Source organism: Channa argus, chromosome 13, assembly GCF_033026475.1.
Source record: "Channa argus isolate prfri chromosome 13, Channa argus male v1.0, whole genome shotgun sequence".
In the NCBI taxonomy this organism is placed as follows: domain Eukaryota; kingdom Metazoa; phylum Chordata; class Actinopteri; order Anabantiformes; family Channidae; genus Channa; species Channa argus.
This window is the reverse complement of record NC_090209.1, coordinates 6,370,037-6,390,252: the sequence shown is the minus strand read 5'-3', so window position 1 is coordinate 6,390,252 and position 20,216 is coordinate 6,370,037. Positions and strand designations below refer to the sequence as shown.

The 20,216-nt window shown below is 40.0% G+C and overlaps 1 protein-coding gene across 3 annotated transcripts; it reads left to right on the top strand.

The window, feature by feature from the left end:
* The first annotated feature begins 74 nt into the window (after nt 1–74).
* prickle3 (prickle homolog 3) lies at nt 75–19,357 on the top strand. 3 transcript variants are annotated; one of them, XM_067527139.1, is made up of 11 exons: nt 75–1,081; nt 8,227–8,309; nt 13,824–14,007; nt 14,232–14,345; nt 14,708–14,845; nt 15,207–15,410; nt 16,049–16,235; nt 16,662–17,003; nt 17,126–17,431; nt 17,545–17,907; nt 18,018–19,357. In XM_067527139.1, exons 1-11 carry the CDS (start codon nt 1,040–1,042, stop codon nt 18,470–18,472), a joined length of 2,418 nt encoding a protein of 805 aa, XP_067383240.1. In that variant the 5' UTR covers nt 75–1,039; the 3' UTR covers nt 18,473–19,357. The 3 variants fall into 3 exon arrangements, with proteins under 3 accessions (XP_067383240.1, XP_067383239.1, XP_067383241.1); XM_067527138.1 differs by having other exon boundaries at nt 17,545–17,934; XM_067527140.1 differs by lacking the exons at nt 75–1,081; nt 8,227–8,309 and adding an exon at nt 10,776–11,190 and having other exon boundaries at nt 17,545–17,934.
* The last annotated feature ends 859 nt before the right edge of the window (nt 19,358–20,216 follow it).

Here is a 20,216-nt window from a genome sequence, read left to right as displayed (position 1 = left end):
TTTTGACTGTGTGTTACCTGATGTAGATGGGCTCTAACTTGCATGCTACTTCTTGCCACTAGATGGAGGCAGCTCATTTGAAATAAATTGTAAGGGGCTCCTGTCCCAGCCTTAGCTGGGAGCAAATGGGAAAATTGGTAAAAGAAAAGTTCAGATGGAGTAAGTGACTCCACTCGAAAACGCTCATTAGAGTGACTCCATCTTTTTTATATTTTGAGATTACATTGCATCTATAGAATCTTTCATTGTGTTTTTCCCGTTCCGGTGCTCGTGTCTTTCAATTGCTACAGCCATCATATTTCTTTAGTAATTCTAAAGACCTGCAGTTCAACCATAATTCTTTGTTTGAGCTCATACTAGCTGTTATCTTGCTGCTGCTGCTGCTGCTGCTTCTGAAGATGTAGCAGAGCAGTGTAGTAAAAACTTTACACAAACACATCGGTGTTGTATTTGTTCGTATTTTCTACTAAAAATGTTAGAAACTAATATTTCAGTTCAAGTTGATGCCGCTGTTTGCGAGATTTATACAACAGAGACAGGAGAAGGGTTTGTGTGTGTACCTTGGGACAGTTGCCTGTATTGAGTCTAAGGACCGGAGAAAGTTGGAGCTTTGTCAAGTTTGGCATACGCTGTCAGGATGTCAAGATACCATGCCTTCAACATAAAATCGTGGACTGTATCTGTTCAAAATTTGAATGGTTTCCTGTAAAGATGTTTATTAATAAGAAATGATTTCATTAATATCTTGTTAATATGTCTTTCCACATTTAGTTGTTATTTTTGCCCCAGCTTTGAAAATATACAGCACCAAGTTTTACTTTGAAACATTTACCGGAAATAGCTTTTTTAAGGTACACTAGCTTGTCGATGTAGTGACTAAAGTAGTTAAGCAAGGCGGAATGAGGAGTCCGGGGAAGTCCAAGAGCTACATCATGTAGTTTACCACAAACTTTTACGCTAAAGATTTAGACTTTGTTGTTTCTGTCCCGTGTTTGTTCACCGGGAAATACATATGCGTTTTTAACGTCCAACCGACGTCATGTTCCTGCGCGGCTCGAAAAAGCGTCGGTCGAATCGTTCGGTAAGTGGGTCTATTTTTTGCGATACATTTATCCCCAATGACTTTAACTACTCTGCAAACAAGTTGGGCGCATTCTATGACTGTAGCCCTTTAACAGAAAACATCATTAGCAGTTATTTTTACGGCTCTAACTAAGTGTTCTGCTTCATTAGCCAAGTAGACGCGAAATAAACTAACGTTTATGTTGAATTCCATTCCAGCAGAGAAAACAACCCAAGCGCAACTTTGTCCCACCTCCACCTGGCTTCTATGTCGTTGATTTAAAAAAAAAAAAAAAAAAAAAAAAAAAAAACATTTCGCATTTTTTCCCAGTCTACAAAAATGGTGTTATTCTATTGTATTATACTATGTATCGGCCATTCTTTGTTTCTTGAGTCATTTGAGTCAGGAGGGGTCAGGCTACGTCATAGATTTTTTTTCACCTGTACAGGTTGGGAATGTTTTAGCTGTTACCTGAACACGTTTATTACCTTTGTCACGTTGCAATTAACAGCAGTTGGTGCTCTGGCACAATTGTTCTCGTTAGTATTAAGCCCAAAATACGTTCTCATCGGTCGGGTTATTGACCAGATGAAGCTTGTTTTTGTAGCGGACTAACGGCTGTGTGGCCCCGAAACATCTGGCTTTGCAGACACTTGGAACATATCCAGAGAGCGACTGTGAATCCGTCCAGCTACAATAACACACCGATTTTAGTTAATTTCACATATAAAGGGGAATAACTGTACCATAATGCAATTTCTAATAGCAAGTTAGACTATAAGGACTTTTTTCTGACTCTGTGTTAGTAAGGGTGGGTAATTAGATCTTGCAGTTTACACATTAAATATGTATGTGTGTGTTCTTTAACATTATTTAAACACTCAGGAAACCGTTTCCACCTGGCACAGGCAATAACTATACTCAACTATTAATGAAATCATGAATAGTTTATGCAGCAATCTATTACACTAGCATAAAGTATGCTTTGAATCATGTTACGACACATATCTACAAGTGTCGTGTATTTTTAACTATAAAATCCATTTTGTATTGACTTAAAATATGCTAATGGAAGGCAGCGGAATATTGAATTATGGTCCATGGTATTGTATTAGAATATTGAATATGATCTGAGGTTTTATTTATTATGATCGAGATCAATTCTCCTACAATTTCTTTCAGTTACTCTACAATTAAGAAATTGTTTGTTAATGTGATTGTTTTGAACAGTGTACATCTATGCTGTTCCTCCCTGACCATTATATAAGTTTTTTTTTTTTATCTCAGGTGCTGGAAATTAAACTTATATTTATTTTAATTTTACATATTGATTTTGGCTGCTTTAGAATTAATTTATATTACATTATTGTAGAATACATGGCTGTGTATAAAATTAAATGATCAACATTGAGTAGAGCAACACTAAGTCATTACAAATTTATCTTCACAACTATAAAAAGTTGCGATCTTTCCTTTACCGTATTGGATCACATCCTTGAAGAACTCTTAAAGTTACATGACCTTCAATAAACGGGGTCAGTTTTCTGCAGCCATTAGCCTGATCAGATTCAAATATTTACTACATTGCCGTAACCTTTTATGAGCACTGTCTACTTCCCAACATGAAGTCAAGTGCAGAAAAATGGTGTTTTTTCCCTCCAGTTATTTTGTGACTTAGTGTGCATCTGTGTGCATTCTAGCTGATGTAGTGTGACAGTATGAACACGGGATATGTGTGTTAGTCAGTAGCCTAGCATTAGCAGCAGGAAGCTGTGATCCATATACCAATATAAGAAATGTAGTGCCACAGAGTGGAGGCTTTGAGACAGCTGGTCTGCCGGCTCTGTTTGATCTTTGCCAGGTGCATTTACTCAGCATGCCAAGACAGCAAAGTCCCCTGACCTCTGACCTGTCCTGTTAATGTTTCATGCCTCCAACACCACAACATTGAGAAAAGGTGCAAAACTTTAATGACATGAATTTCTTTTATTTGTGTAATGACCTCTTTAGAGTGTTTTCCTCCTATCTGAGGACCACCCTGTATCTATGGACCTAATAGCAGCAGATGTATTTATTGTCCCTTCTCTGATATTATGACAAGCTCCAATGCTGTTGCTTTCTGATGTGTGATAACAAAGCTGGCTGACTTTCAGTTTGTCCATTACCTGGATACACTGTTACTTGGTAGCGACAGAGATCTCAAGCAAACCCAGGCCGCACCATGTGATCAAACCTTATACCCACTTAGTGGTAAACAAAGGAGCTGATATGAAATGTCTGACGCCAGTCTACAGTAAGAGTGTGCATGTAAGCTGATGTGAACTTGAATGTATTATTTACTTTACCCACACTTAGTTTAGAGGAAACGTCCTACCACCACCCCCATCACATCCTTCTCTCAAAGCACAATAGGCAAAGCTCATTGTTAGGTCACAAACGTCATATTTTTTATCTTTTTGAAAACACACATGAAAGCTTTAAGTCCTTGTATATCTATCACATATAGGACACTCCAATCATGATAAGGACACATTTAACAAAATGTATAACTAAATAGCAGCGGGTAGTGTTCAAGGCTGCAAGGTTGTCCTACGCTATAAAAACAAATTTTCTGGAGGGGAAATGAACATTTTCTGGACATTTAAATAAACTTTTGAAAGCAGAAAACAGTAGCTGGGAGCTGTTGACTAGCCCACTCAGTTAACACTTTTTCCATCACTTAATTGAGTTTATAATCACAAGCAGTGTTAATAGGAACTGTGTTGGCAGGCTTTTATGCATCATGGGCAGGTTTACAGCTAATACAATCTCCAGGTCTCCACAATTAAAATTAAGTAAGTAATTCAAATTATCTTAGTTTGATGGAGTTTGACCTTGCCATCTTAAATGGTGGGCAAACTGCGCATTATCATGTTGTCTCTTAGCACAAAATGTTAATGCTAAAGAGTCCAAGTAAATGTGAGCGTTTTTTAAAAATTCCTGCCTTCATTCATTATTACTTTACCCATGAAGGTTTCAAACAAAAAAGTCAAAGAGATCCTGAGTGGAGAAAGATGACAATGAAAAAATGAACATAAAAAGTGCTAGTTCTTTCCTCTATGAAAGGAAACCAAGTAACACCCTGTAGTATCCTGAATTGTAATTGTCTGAGGTCGGCTACTGTTTCCAAAGGGTTTTTATCCTGTAGCGATTTAGGCTTGTTCTCTGTAACCTCAATGAGTGTAATATGTAGGACTATAGCCATACACTAGTGTTAAATGTACAGGCATTCGGTGTGTTGCTTCCAGGCCAAGTCACCGTGCCAGTGTGTGACAGCTCAGGAGAACCTTAGATAAATCACAACTGAAAAGTTCAGCCACCCAGAAACCATTTGTGCACTTCATTTAGCCTGTCTTGTCACCTTTCATACCTGACTCTGATAACTATGATCAAAGTAAATCAAAGTGGTGATTAATAAGGCTTCATGACCTCTCAAGTCAGATCCCAGTGTGAGTCTATTGTGGTGTACGTTCGACTGCAAGGCATTTAAAAGCAACATGTACAGTAAATTATGGCTCACTGACGTTTGGGACTATTCTGGACTAACTAGTTTATGTTCCTACGAAACTGGATATCAGTGCAAATAAACTAACATCTCCACCCTGGGAGAATTTATAAAACTCGCAAACATAATGAAAAAAATCATAATAATTGTGAATTGGAAAAACATACACATTTTCAAAAGTCCAAGAAACAAAGCCAATGTTTATCTGTTGGTTTTAATTGCATTAATAAAGCACAACTGATAAACAGCCCACACAACCCAGAAATCAGTTAGATAAGCAGACTCAGTGTTGGCCAAAATCAAAGTTATTCTTCACTGTTCATATATAAAACTTTGCATGGGAAAACAGGCTTGACGTGAATACTGATGTTTCAGTGGTTGGAGCCTTTGTCCTTGCAAGGTGTGGAAAAAAAAGTTCAAAACACAGCCTAGCAGGTATGCACACGTACCTCGCTGTTTCACATATCTGCATTTTATTGCTGTGCTCGTTAAACTTTCTTAGCATCCGCGCACATGCAAGCGTTATTCACTTTTATGTTAAATTTGAAGAAGAGACACACATCGACTCCAAAAGATGGAATTGTTTTGTGTTTGTAGTTTTTGCTTGGTTTTATAAAGCTTTCTGAATTTATGGGTTCTAACCCTACTGACCCTTCAGTCTTCTGCCTCTATGCTTTGGTTGTTAATTATTAATTTATATTATTTTTTATAATATTATAATTTATATTACTAATTAATGCAGCTGTGAAGTAATGAAAAAAATGTTATATACATAAAAATGTTAAAACAATAAATAATTGTGGGCCTGTTGTTGCTTTCCATTATTTTTCAACTAGAACTTCTTGAAGAATTGTATTGTGTGCAGAAAGAAAAGGTTCTTTAAAGATTTTGCATGTTATTCAATGAACACTGCAGAAATTGTCAACAGTAAGCTTTGTCTATTTACGCCATATACCGAATTTTGGCAAAATGACAGAAACTGTACATGCTTTGTCCTTCTTGTCTGTATAGCTCTGTGGAAAACCATAGCGTCCCATCAGAGGCAAAAATAACCACAGAGATCGCACAGTGGGGTTACAGTTGTTTACCACTATGGAAATATCTATCACTGTAAGATGGGAGAGGTGCAGCAGAGGCATTAGGAAAAAAAGAAAGTAGAGACTGCATGGCGAAGGAAAGGGTGCAGCTCTCATCCTGTCTGCTTCCTTCCTCTCATCTCTAAAAAGACTCCATGTCTGCAGTCCATTGTACGCATACACATAGCCACACACTCACGCCTCTTTGCTGCAGAAACAGAATTAGTAGTGAGTTATGAGGTAGTTAGTGTAGTGCTAAGCTCAGCTGTTTGGCACAGTCTGATGAACAGCTCAGCACTTTTTTATTGTTTTTATCTCTGCTTCATACATCAGCCACAATAGTAAAACCACCTTTCTAATATTGTGTGGGTCCTTACTTACTGCCATAAACAGGCGCAGATTCCACAAGACCTATGAAGGTATTCTTGGTTATCTGGCACCAAGACATCATCAAATAAGTCGCCGGGTAAATAACGCACCCTAGGCTGTCCACATGATGTAAAAGTCAATTTGATTCATCAGACCAGGCTGCCATCTTCCATTGCTCCTGGGTCCAGTTCTGATTCTTACATGCCCATTATACTCTTTTGGTAGTAAACAGAGTCAGCACGGGCGCTGTACGTGTGTTCTGACAGCTGTCGCTCATAGCCAGTAAGGCATTTTCCAGCACTTTCTGCAACAATAGCTCCTCTGTTCTGTGGGATCAAACCAGTTTTTTGGATGTCTATTGGTAGGTACTGACCACTGGATACCAGGAACATCCCAGAAGACCTGCTATTTTGGAAATTCTCTGAAGTCGCTCAGATCTTTATTTTTTCTGCTTGTAGCACATCAACTTCAAAAACTGAGTTTCCCCTTGTTCCCTTAAATACAGCATTGCTTCTCGTTACCCCTTTGAATCTAAATTTGTGGCTACGTTTAGGGACTGGTCCAATACAATCAGGTTTACCTTGTTGGTAATTATGGTCACAGTGAACCGCCCCTCCCCACATCAAGATGTAGTCTTGCAGTGACTAATTACCGTATTGATTTGTGATTTTTCACATGGTGGTGCTGTGTTTGATGTCACACCAGAATCCTTGGGAGATTATGGTACGGTTATAAGAAAATCCTCATGTGTAAATAGGAAAACAACTGTCAACGCAGAAGTGTGTCCAGTCTCCATCTGAAAACCCAGCTAAACTAAAAAAACGAATGCTATATGTAGTAACAGATGTATACAGAGCATTTCAAAACTATTCAAACACCTTTCACTTTTTTTGATTTTGTTAAGTTACAGCCTGTTACTACAGTTGTTTAAATGTTTTTTTCTCATTAATATCCACTCAGTACCCAATCATCACAAAGTTAAAAAAGACTTTTAGAAATGTCTGTAAATTTATTAAAAAGAAAAACCTAAAGTATTACATATACTTAAGTAATCAGCGCCATTTCTTTGTTGAAGCACCTTCGGCAGCAATTACAGCTTCGAGTCTTTGTGGGTATGACGGGACAAACTTTGCACACCTGGATTGGGGGATTTTCTGCCGTACTTTGCAAATCCTCTTAAGCTTAGTCAGGTTGGATTGGGACTGTTGGTGGTCAGGCATTTTCAGGGCTCTGGCTGGGCCACTCTTGGCTGTGTGATAAGGATTGTTATCATGTTGGAAGGTGAACCTTCAACCCAGTCTAAGGTGCAGAGCACTTAGGTTTTAATTGAGAATATCTCTGTACTCCATTCAGCTTTCCCTCAAGCCTGACCAGTCTCCGAGTTCGTGCTGCTGAAAACACCCAAACAGCAAGATGCTGCCTCCACCATACTTTACCGTACTCTAACGAGAGGCTTCCATCTAGCTACTCTGCCATAAAGCCTAGATCGGTGGAGGGCTGCAGTGATGGTTGTCCTTCTGAAACTTTATCTCTGGTTCTGGTCAGAGTGACCAGCGGGTTCTTGGCCCTTCCTCCCAGATTGCTCAGGGCCAGGCAACCATCTCTTGGAGGAATCCTGGTTGTCCCAGACGTCTTTCATTTGAGAATTATAGAGGCCACTGTGCTTTTGGAAACCTGCAGTGCAGCAGAATGTTTTGTAGCCCTCCCAAAACTGTGCCTTGCAATAAACCTGTCTCTGAGCTCTGCAGGCAGTTCCTTTGACCTCATGGCTTTTGCTCTGATACGTTATGCTTTAGCAGCTATTAGGCCTTCTATAGAAAGGTGTGTGTGACTTTCCAAATCATGTCCAATCAATTACATTTACCATGATCAAGAGAAATAGGAGGCACCTGAGCTAAATAACAGGTTTTGTTACGAACGGTCTGAATACTTATGCCTATGTGATATTTCAGGTTTTCCTTTTTCATACATTTGCAAACATTTGTAAAATTCTGTTTACTTTGTCATTATGGGGTACTGAGCGTGAGGAATGAGGGTAAAAATGAATTGGAATGATTGTAGTATCAGACTGCAATAAATTGAAAATTGAATGCAGTGTATCCTTTTGACTTGACTATGGATATTGTTCCTTAAGAAATAATGTGAACTGAAGTGACTTTGTGTTGTGTTTTTAGCAGGAGGAAGAGGACCCAGACAGAGGGCAGCCCTGTATGCGCTGTGGAGACCAGTGCCCTGGCTTCCGTGTCCACGGCTGGAGGTATGAACTGTAGGACTCTTAAAACGCGGCTTGTTACCTTTGCAGGAAATGTTTGTCAAAAGGTTTGTCATGTTCACAACCCTTCAGGATAAAGGGTTACACATAATAAGTAAATAAATGAATAAAACTGAATGGTCAAAAGGATTCAGTGCTATGGACTCATGAATGCCTTAAGCCCGGAAATCTTCAGCAGCAGGAGCAGCTGCATGTAGTTTACCAATAGTCTTCCTGCTTTATGTGCTGTATATCTAAATTCCAGCAGTGAGTGATAAATGTTCATTGGGAACAGCATTTATGGACGCATAAAACATAGAGGCTCTAGAGTAAGAGTTTTCCCTCATATTTCTAGAGTAATTCCACATATTTCTGTTGTTAAAACATGTACATGATTAAGTGGCTTATAATGTCAGCCTGCATACCTCTTATACTTGTTTATTTCAGAATTGTTAGCAAGTGTTTTGTACTGTTAAGCAAGTTTTTGTGTGTTTTATTTTATTTGTACCCCCCCTCTTCTCTTCATCTCCTTTATTCCTTTAGTGTATATCCAGCTGGTCGGGTCTCTTGGTCAGTCTAATCCTATCAATCACGTTAATACGATTAGGACTTACTGCTGTGATAGTAACCGGCTCGACCACTTCATACCTCTCTCTGTCCCCCCACTCTCTTCCTCCCTTTTTCTGTGTCATTGTAGCCTTCTCTTTTTAAGAATTGACAGTTTTATTCATAGATTTTGTAATGTAGAAATGACAAAAGTGGAAATATTATATCTTGACATTGTTATGCTTTAGTCTTTAACTTAACAGAGTGTAATGTCTTCAAATGAAAGTAGAAAGAATAAGTAAGTTGCATAGAAGGAAGCTTTATAATACAGCATCATTTGTGCTGCTTTTAGTGCTTCCAGATCCTGCAACTGTAGACGACAATCACCAGACACAGAGCTGAAAGAGTAAAGACAGAAAAGAGGAAGATTTATTCCTGGTTACAAATGGATGCATTGCAATTCCAGATGGGCACTGCATGGCTGAAGCAAACCATGGCTTGATGCTGGAGAAAATAAAACAATAGTCAGAGGAATGTGTTCTTCATGTAACCAAAAGACTGTAACTGTATCTTTAAGCTTATTCAGTTCTGCTCCTTCTATTCAGGTCAAGACAAAAGCTTAGAAGTTAGGATGTAATCTAAAACACATGAGCTTTTCTCTACCTCTGGCCACACTAAGTGTAGCCTGTGTACGCATCGATCTGTTTACAATATGTTTAACTGTGTACTGTGCACCATGCTGTGGCTTATTGCAGTTTTTCAATTCTGCATTTGGCTGGAGGATACACTTAACATTACTTTTTGGTCTGGTGACAAAGGCAAATATCTTATTCAGTCAATATCAGACACTAAGATTCGGAACAATTAGGAACCTGAAAGGAATTAAATGATTGAGATTTATGGGGGTCAGACCCCAGACCCCAGTGGTTATTGTTTTATCTTAAATAGCCAATTTAGAGTGGCACCTTTTCTGATAGAAAAGATCAACCGAGTGACCAACAGCTCAGCTGCTGCTGTTGCGCAGAGGGAAGTGATCCATCTTCATCCTGAGCTCTCTCAGACAGTGTTCAAACTGGTGGGGGGCAGATGGTGCTTCCGCTGCCCAGCAGAGAGTGAATTGAGTTACTTTTGACCCACAGGTCCTCACCATGCTTCAAAAGTGTTCACATTTGCCACTGATATTAGACTGGGGGGGCATGCTGCAATTACTCAGTCACTAATGAATGGCAGGGAGTTATAAGACAAGGGCCATCTGTTTCCTAGAACCCAGATCTAAGGAGGGTTTAATATTTCCCACTAAAGTCAGATTGTCAGGCCAGTGGCACAGAGGATTATGTTATTGCTGCTAGATGCCCCACCAATATTAATAATTCTATACAGACCTATAACATGTCTATAAGCTCAGAGCAAGATCTGTAGTTTTGCAGTTTAAAAGCTACTAGTTTTAAAACTTCATTGCAATAGGGTTTTAACTAATAATGCAATCTGACTAAGAGTTCATTAAACCAATCTTCAGTTTACAATTGTACAAGCCAAAGAAAAGCAGAACTTCTTCATATTTAAACAGATGTAACCTGCGTATGTTTAGCATCGAAAAGAGAAGGAAAAGTGACTGAGAATAAAGAATCTTAAGGATACTGTGTCTTCTCTAGCAGATGCGATCAAAGTCAAATGAGTTGGTATACATTCAGACATGTGTCGTGACTTCACAAAGACTGAAAGTCACGCTGTCTCGTTCATATTTCACCAGAGACACTTTGTTGTCATGCATAGCCATCTTGATCGCATCAAATGACAAATGTTGCACAGCATCGCTCATCGGATCAAATTCTGCTCTACTCATTTCTATGATTAATAACTGCATCAAAGCTGCAGGCGTCCATCTGTTGTGAATCAGCCACAGCAGTCTGGTCACAGCAAAATGGACTCTGTTATCGGCACTCTGAATTTAATATTTTCACAGGCATTGTGAGCCTAATCAAACGGATTGCTGCATGTCTACTTTAGCTTATCTTTGTAAGTAAATTGGAAAGTCACATGATCGTGTGTACGTTAAGGAGTTGTGTTTGTATTTTGTGGAGAATATAGTTGTGTTCAGTGTGATGATGCCTATTGTTCGAGCCCACTATCAGCACAGACGAGGGTGGGAGTTGGGGGTGGTAGGGACATTGAAAAGAGCAGCACGGACAGAGAAATAACTACATGGAAAGGAGCTGCCAGAGAATATCCTCCTCTTACTGACAGACAGGCTGACTGGAGTAGGCACCTATAGGATCAGTAGAAGACTGGATATTACATCGACAACAGACCAACGTGGACTAATTTGTCATGGTTACAGCAGGTAAAGAAGGAACCATATATTACTGTCTAACTGGATTAGAGGCTCTAGAAACTCAAACAGTCATTAGGTTGTGAAATGTGAGGAGACTTCTGGTTTGGACTTTGAAGATAATTCTCCTGGTGTATCATGATCTGACTATATGTTGTTTTGTACACACATCTGTATGGACTTCATTTGCAGATCATGACATAGCTGCAGTCTTGTTACTCACCTCCCTTTTACACATTTGACTTCTACTTCTACTTAAAATGACTTTGTTATCTTTACTAAGGTGAAATTCTACATTTTACATTTGTCTGCAAATTACTGGTATTACTGGACTCACTCAGTTTGGGATCCAGAAAAAGAGCAAACAAGTTTTTTATATTCATTTTTATTTAGTTCTTTGTCAATCGATCGTATTTACAGGTAATCACAAGCAAAAAGCTACTCATACACCATTAACAAATATAACATCTGTTTTAGATGTCTCAGCAACAAAGTAAAATGTGGATTCCTGTCCAAAGCAGCAACTGCTGCATCTGCTGATTAGTAACACACATAGCTGGTTGTGATTTCAGTGTAGTACAGTTCTTTTTTCTTTTTTTTTACTTTTCCAGGCAATTTTCATTTTTTGTTACTGTCAGCACTAACTGTGGTACATGTCCTAAGGGTGCAAATTACATCAGAGGCCTTTGACTCAGATAACTGAACAGGACGGGGCTCAGCCTAGCAGGGCCTGGTAAATTACAGTGTTGAAGTACCCTTCAGAAATCTACTCCTTTTAACTTTGGTAAAGTCACGATTAAACAATCACTTGCCAGCCGAGGAGAAATAAAATGGGTATGTTTTGGAAAAGCCTCCCCTGGATACCACACGTAGACAACACACTTTAATATAAGGATGCTGCTTTCAGTTGATGATGTGTAATGAATGGGGTTTACCTGTTTGTGTGTATTTGTATTGTGTTCTGCTGCTTTTGGTTTTTATAGAAGAAGTACATTTAAATATTCAGCCTCATTTACAAAACAGGCTTCAGTTGAATCTAGCTCTTACAACAAGGTATCTTAAGAGCAATCAGCAAAAAGACAGACTTGATTTGAGAACCTACTGTATACTTTTATAACCCAAATTGGCACTTTGTCATCTCTGAGTTACTGTTGGTTGCCTACAAAGGTTTTGTGATTATATACTTGCATCAAATGTCTTCAAAATGTGGAGGCTGGTGGTGGGAAGACTGGGTGAGATGTGCTGCATCTGCCATCTGTCCCATCATGCCCGTGTCCTTTTCTGTGCAAGGCGATCCTTCCTCCCCTTTTGTGAACACAGACGCGTCTATATGAAGGCACGCACACACAAATGCAGTTGGGTCCAGAATTGTGCCAGCATGGCTTAACCTAAGTTGACTTGCTGTGTTTACTATTATTTCAACCAGCTTGGCATCCATGGGCATATAGAGTGCCAGCCAAAGTCAGTTGCACATTAGCATACTGCCCTTAGCCACTGGGATGATCCTATAGTAGCATTTCTTGACAAAGCTTTGTTTGAATCCACAACAATTAACTTATATTGGGCAAAGAGACTGACAAGCAGTCGTTACCAGCTGTGACATTTCAAAGAAGAAAAAACTTTTTACAATACATTTGATTAGCTAGCTAGCACTCGTCCAGTTTACCAGCAGTTGTGTGTGTATGTGTGCTAGTTTTTCGTCTGTGTGGGGGTTGGGTGCTGGAATAAAGCAGCTTTGTGCCTTGTGAACTTGAGCCACAAGTGCCAGCTGGCAGACTGTTATGCAATCACAGCAGAGATGTACACATGCAATACATGTTACATATGGCCACAATGTTGCATCCACCCAAATGTGTGACACCCACACCTCGCTGTCACTTTGGGGCTCTTTTCACTGATTCCTGGTACCACACACAGGCACACGCACTACCAGATTGAATGTGGTGAGGAGTCACAGGACAAGATGGGGGAGTAACATGAGGCAGAGAGAGATTATTGTTCTCATCTTCACCTCCCAGTCTTAACTGCTGCAGGATTGACAGCCAAGCTTATGTCAGCGACCTCATTTCCTTCTTGTTTGGTAGAAAAATGTTCAGGATGTGCTGATCCTGAGGCAGATCTATTGAGATATTCATGTGGTGAGGGCAGGATGAGAGTGTGTGTGTGTGTCCTTATTTCTTTTGTGTGGAATAATTAATAGCTTTATGGGCAATTATTGGCAATAGGTAGACAACGTAAAGATTGTGTTCGGATGGGTTTGTGACTTTAGGTCACCAAAGCAAAGTTTGGTCATAAATAATATCATTACAATCTGTGGGAGTGTCTGTATGAATGTTGTGCTAATATTCTTGGAGTTTGGCTTTGATTTAAGAGCTGACTGCCCTTAGCCTCTCTTCTGACTTAATTAAACTTCAGTAATTAAATAAGCAATTCTGTGATTGAATTTAAGCGTTTTAAATGTTTTCTTTTTTACTGCTGATTTGTGGTACAGGAAAAGGGGGTTGTAAAATAAATGTTTGCATCTTAGTACCTGAAGCATCAAGAAAACCCACCCAGATTTGACATTGAATGTGTTTTGGCGTGTGTTGTAAATCAGAATAAAACGTCCCCAGGGATGAGGCCCAATGCTGTCCATGTCTCTACAGGAAGATCTGTGTGCACTGCAAGTGTGTGCGAGAGGAGCATGCGGTGCGCTCAGTTCCGGGCCAGCTGGAAAAGATGATGACGAAGCTGGTATCAGACTTTCAGAGACACTCCATCTCCGACGACGACTCAGGGTGCGCCTCCGAGGAGTATGCTTGGGTCCCGCCTGGGCTCAAGCCTGAACAGGTAACAGTTGGGATGCTGAGGAGTCGCAGAGTCGAGACATGTAAATCAACGCAAGCATGCACAATGTGGGTTTTCAGTTAGACATGTTCATACAATCAAACAAATTGATAACCGTAAGAGAAATATTAAGTTATTTAAATTAGTCATTGAAGAAATTGTTCTTTAATTGTTTGCATTGCTCTCTGTCTTCTAAACTTTGTGCTTTTTACATGAACTCTTTACAGGTGTACCAGTATTTTAGCTGCTTACCAGAGGACAGAGTGCCTTATGTGAACAGCCCAGGAGAGAGATACCGAATCAAACAACTGCTACACCAGCTGCCGGCTCATGACAGTGAGGTAACTGACTCTGATTTCAGATGTTCTTGTCTTTGGCTTTACTCCTGGTGTGTCATAATAGTACAGGGACATGGCAAAATACACAGAATCGTTAATGTTACTAATATTGTTAGTTTTTTAGCCTTTGTTTTTACTGTACCACAAAAGTCACACCTTTTTACTTTTCTAGTTATCTTTAAATGTCATAATAAATACAACATCAAAAAATATTGGTGGATTTGTCAGGACTATCTTGAAAACAATGCCTCGCAAGAGGTTTATTATGTAAATCATGTATTTTTTTTAGAAATTATAGTCATTGGATTGTTTTTTACAGGACAGTAAAAAAGAGAAGGATGAAGTTTTGTATGTGTTTATTGCAGCCCCAATACTGTAACTCTCTTGATGAGGAGGAGAAGAAGGAGCTGCGTCTTTTCAGTCAGCAGAGAAAAAGAGAAAACTTGGGCAGAGGCAACGTGAGACTCTTCCCAGTAACTATGACAGGAGCAATCTGCCAGCAGGTAGAGCAGCATTTTATTATTGTGTTTAGAAAACGTAGCAAATGCCCTCTGGGGGCAGGCCATCATAAAGTTCAAAACAGCACTACACTTACAGTATAGGGTATACGAAATTATTGCACGCGTGTGAAGCCTGTGAAAATACATCAGAGTGATGCAGTAGAATTGTTTTTTATAGGACTGGAGCAAGTTTAGGTGCAAGTAGGTGCAGGCATAGCTCAGGGGGTACGCCACATGATTACAGGGCTACATAAGCAAATTGCTCTGTGACCTGGAGCATTTATCATTTGTTAAATGATATACCATCTAACTTTATTCTCTCTGCACCACACCTCCACCCACCCATCCAAATGTATTTTTCCAGTGTGGGAGACAGATCTGCGGTGGGGACATAGCTGTGTTTGCCAGTCGAGCTGGGCATGGCAGCTGTTGGCATCCTCAGTGTTTCCAGTGTGCCTCCTGCAGTGAGCTGCTGGTTGATCTAATCTACTTCTACCAGGATGGACAGATCTACTGTGGGCGCCACCACGCTGAGAGGCTAAAACCCCGCTGCCAGGCCTGCGATGAGGTAACTGTGTCATCAAGATCTCACACCTGTCTAATAAAGTCCCAACACTACATCTTAAAGGAAAATGTAGTGAGTCAGAAAGTCTCACAAAAAGCATCCCACAGGTCTATGAGATGTCCCAACTTCATTGGGCTCATTCTGTTTTATCCCATTTTTCTTCTGTGATTTCTTCTGTGAAATTTCGATTGAATGGAAGATTCTTCAGAAATATATTATGTAAACCGATGAGAAATTAGTCAATTCACCTGTGAAGAAACATGTTTTAATATATTTCCAAATCAGCCCCTGTCTGATGATTTTTCATCGGTGCATTTCATCATTTCCTCTGGTCTGTGCATATTAGAGGGTTATTTTTGTTTTTAGTGGCACTTCAGTGTGACTTAAGAGATTAGTTGACATAGCCGACTAATGGATCTGGCACGACTAACTAAAGAGTTCTTTAGATGCAGAGACTGGCTAAGCCGTCTAACATAAAGACAAAGATAGCATCTATTTTAGTCGCCTTAACCCATTCCTCATCATCTCAGAGCGTGTTGACAATTGTTATTTGTTTGCTACTGTACCCATGAAATTTTCGTTGCTGTGCTGACTGACTACAGTTTGTGCATCTCTGTGTTACTGTTGTCTCTCAATCTTAGATTATTCTAGCAGATGAGTGTACAGAGGCAGAAGGAAGATACTGGCACATGAAACACTTCTGTTGTTTTGAGTGTGAGGCTGCACTGGGTGGTCAGCGTTACATCATGAGAGAGAGTCGACCATACTGCTGTTCCTGCTATGAGTCCCTGTATGCAGAGTACTGCGATTCCTGTGGAGAACACATAGGTACTGAATTAAGTTTAAACACCCTGATTTGCCAGGCTTTCAATAGTCATCAACCATTAGCAAGCAGTTTGTTTACATTTAGTAGGTGTTTCATAACCCAGTGTAATGTAGTTTTAATGTAAAGGTGGTTTAACATACCTGCATAGGTAACTTTTTCATAAAAAGTCATGACAGCAATCTTACTACGTCTGAACACTTTTGTAACACATTGATCTAGCTAGATTCTAGATGTGTTTAAGAGCACTTTATATTACTTTCATCCCATTTACACAAAGAGAACAGTGATATGTTAAATTGCAAAACACCTAATTTAACAATTGCAGGGCCAGTCAAACTGCATTCTTACTGTTACACTGAGACAGTAGATCTTCTAATTCTGCAGGAGGCCAAAAAAAAATTTGTAATCATTTAATCGATTCTCCTCAGGTATCGATCAGGGCCAGATGACATACGAGGGTCAGCATTGGCACGCTGTGGAGTCCTGTTTCTGCTGTGCTCGCTGTCGACTGGCTCTTCTTGGCAAACCCTTCCTCCCTCGAGGGGGGCTCATCTTCTGCTCCAGGCCCTGCTCACTGGGCGAGGACCCCAATAACTCAGACTCCTGTGACTCAGCGCTACAGAGCAGACCGCCTCAGCACATTAAACGCTGTGGGACACCGGAGAAACACAAGCATACACAGTGTGGTTCTCCACTGAAGCCACTAGAGGGCGCCAATCTCACCATAAGTTCAGCAAAAGACTGTGTTCAAACTGCAGACGAAAACAGAGGTGAACATAGAACAAAGTTATACTCAAATATTATATAGGTTGAGCACTGATGAATAAAATTACATAGGGAATTAAAATATGCTTTTTTGCTTTTTTTTTTTTTTTTACTCAACTTCTGTCAGGGGTTCACTGTACTGCTCTCGTTCAAAATGGAGTTCCTGCACCTGGTGGTCTTTCTCGACCTAGAGGCTCCTACTCACCTCTTCCTCACATTCATCTAGGAAATGGCCTAGGTCCATCTTGGCCTAGTGACCTCCCGCATTATAGTTTATTGCCAGGGAACTGTGGTTTCAAACCTCCGATCAGTGGTCTTCAGTTCCAGGAAGAGCTGAATGGAAATACAGGACTAACTGGTCTCAATTCAAGAGGAACCTCCAGTGCTAAAGACTGTAGGAACTGGGTAGAAAGGACGAATCAGGTTAAGCAAGGTATCAGAAAACACTGACACGTCAAACAATTTAAGTGCTTAATAGAAAATAGCATGGCGTCAATATTATTCCTCCCTGAAAGGTAACTGCAGTATGACATTTTCTTTCCTCAGTTTTTCCACGGAAAACAATGTGTGTGAACGTCAGAGTTTCACCTGACTCACCCCCCGTTCCTCTTAACAACCCATCTATGCTCCCACCTCCTCTACCAATCAAGTCTCGAGATTTAATGTCCCAGGATTCACCCCCACCGAGCCTGGTCCAACAAGAGGACAGGCCCTGTGATTCTCCACCGCCCTTGACTCGCAGTGGCACAGCTAGAGTCAGCTTCAGAGAACCAATCAGCAGCAGCTACTCTGTAGATGAGGATGACAATGAAGATGGGCATGAGGAGGAGATACAAGAAGGTGACGAAAACCAGCAGGATGACGATGAGGTGGAGGGAGTTTTCAGTAGCAGGCTACAGTTTCAAAAAGGTATTCCACCACAGATGGATCTACTGGGTAAGAGAGGCCTTCAGAGAGTTGTATATTACCTCACTTGAAATACAGAAATAAAAATTTGCATAATTTCTGTTTCCCATCAGATGGATTCTCTAATCACCAGCGTGGTCAGCGCCGAGGGTGTAGTCGTAGCCGCATCCCCTCTGAGCCCAATCTCCATTCAGGAGCAGAGAGGCGCTCCCGACGGCCTCGTTCTGACCGGCCTCGGCTGGACACCCTGGACAGGAGAGGCGAGAAAGAGAGGGACAACCGGGGCTCCACCAACACGTCCTCATTGACCCTCCAGTCAGGTCACTACAAACATGATGACTCCTGTTCTACATGCTCCTCATCCTCTGACTCGGAGGAAGAGGGCTTCTTCTTGGGACAACCCATTCCTCTTCCTCCACAGCTCCGCAAACAACAACCTGAGGAGGGCAAAGAGGGAGAGGAGAAGGAGAGGGAGATGCAAAGAGACTGGGGACTGAGAGGCAGTATGAGGCGAAGAGCTCACAGTCTTGGTGCAAAGGACAAAGATAAAAACTGTGCTATTGCCTAATCTCCATTAGCCAGTGATATCAAAACGCAGAATGTCATTTTCTAAATTATGTTGCACAAAAAGCACTGCTAGCCCTTTATTACTCTGGTGCTCAAGTTTAATGATGGTGACACAGACATAGAAATGTGTAGACTTTTCCAAAGGTGAACCACAGCCATTGTTCCTGTTTAGCAAAAGGAACAAAAGTATACTTCAGAGAAGCCCCCACATTAGATTTATTCCTCCTCTTCTTGCTGTTTAACAGTAGTGATGATTATTGAATAAATATTGGTTATCAGTATGTTTGGATTATGTTTTAAGCTCCAGGAGGAGACTGGAACCTTTGTTGCTGTTAGTTTCAACTCTTGTTACCCTGCAGTGAAACTGCCTTTTGTTATTTCCATCATTTACATATGCAAACCTCCAGTAGTATCAGCAACTGACAGCACATTTCTCCATCATGGCTTGTGAAAATAATATTAGGTATATCTTGTTTTAACTATATTGTAATACTTTTCTGTGCTCTTACGTGCAATGTTTATATGGCTGTATGTTATTACAGTTAAGAACAATACATGGCCAAATCTTATGTAATAGACTGTGATGACTATAGTAGACTGTGGTAGTTTTATACATTCAAAATTAAAAGGTTCACAAAAAATAGAATTTCTGTGAATTTTGGATGTCACTTAACTTTGGTCTGTCTTGTATAGTCTAAACAAAAATACTGCAAAATCTGTATATTTTTTTCAAGTGTCTAATCCTGTATGGTTTAAAGGTTGTTTATTTTTATATTCTTGGTGTAGGTCCCAAAACTTGTTTTATTTGGGACACAGAAAGTGGTGGTAATGACAGTGTGTTTGATTCTTAGACCTTTTTATGGTGACATTAAATTTGTCTAATGTCTTTGTCTAAATGTGAACATTTTTCCCTTTTACACTTACTCAACATACACATTTAAACTTAAAAAAGGTTTCCGCAAGTAATAAGGAATAATTAAGAGGACAGCAGGGGTTTGCTGTTTTTTGTTTTGTTTTTTTGTAGAAATATGCTGCTAAAATGTATTTTAATGTGGAGAGGTGCTGTGTAGGGCTTCTATGACCTAGACTCACTGAACGGCATTGGCACCAAAGCAAATATTGTTTCTCCTGACGGAGGCTTACACCAACCAGGGAATTTCACTTACTTTTGCTTAACTGGTAAGATTTGTAGCCTTCTTATTTATTGTCATTTCATAACTACTAATAACTGAAGGGCTGCCTTTCTCCCAACTCTACTGCAGCACAGTTCCTACATTAATTTAGTGATTTTTCCACACTACATAAATGTCACACTTTTAGTTAATTTACTAGTCAAAACATGTGAATAACATCAAACATGATACTCTGTTTAAAACTACCCAGTTCAGTGTAACTTTATTTATAGAGTGCTAAATCACATCACAATCATCTCAGGGCATTTTACACAATAATGTCAAGACTATACAGGCGTATAGAGAAAACAACAACAAATCTTTGGGTAAATATAACAGAAATTTCACACTTTTTTTACAGTATGGACTTTTATGTGTATATCTACAGTGTATTTTTGGTACTTTCACTTAAGTACCTGAATACCTTCTCCATTAAATAATACTTCCAAGAAGAAGTGCTTATCATCTGCCCAGCAGCAATAAAACAGTGGGGCCATGTGGTTCAAGAAGTCAGTTTTCCTGTAGGAGAGAGAAAGGACCAATCAGCAAGAAGAGGCGGACTCACACTGGGTT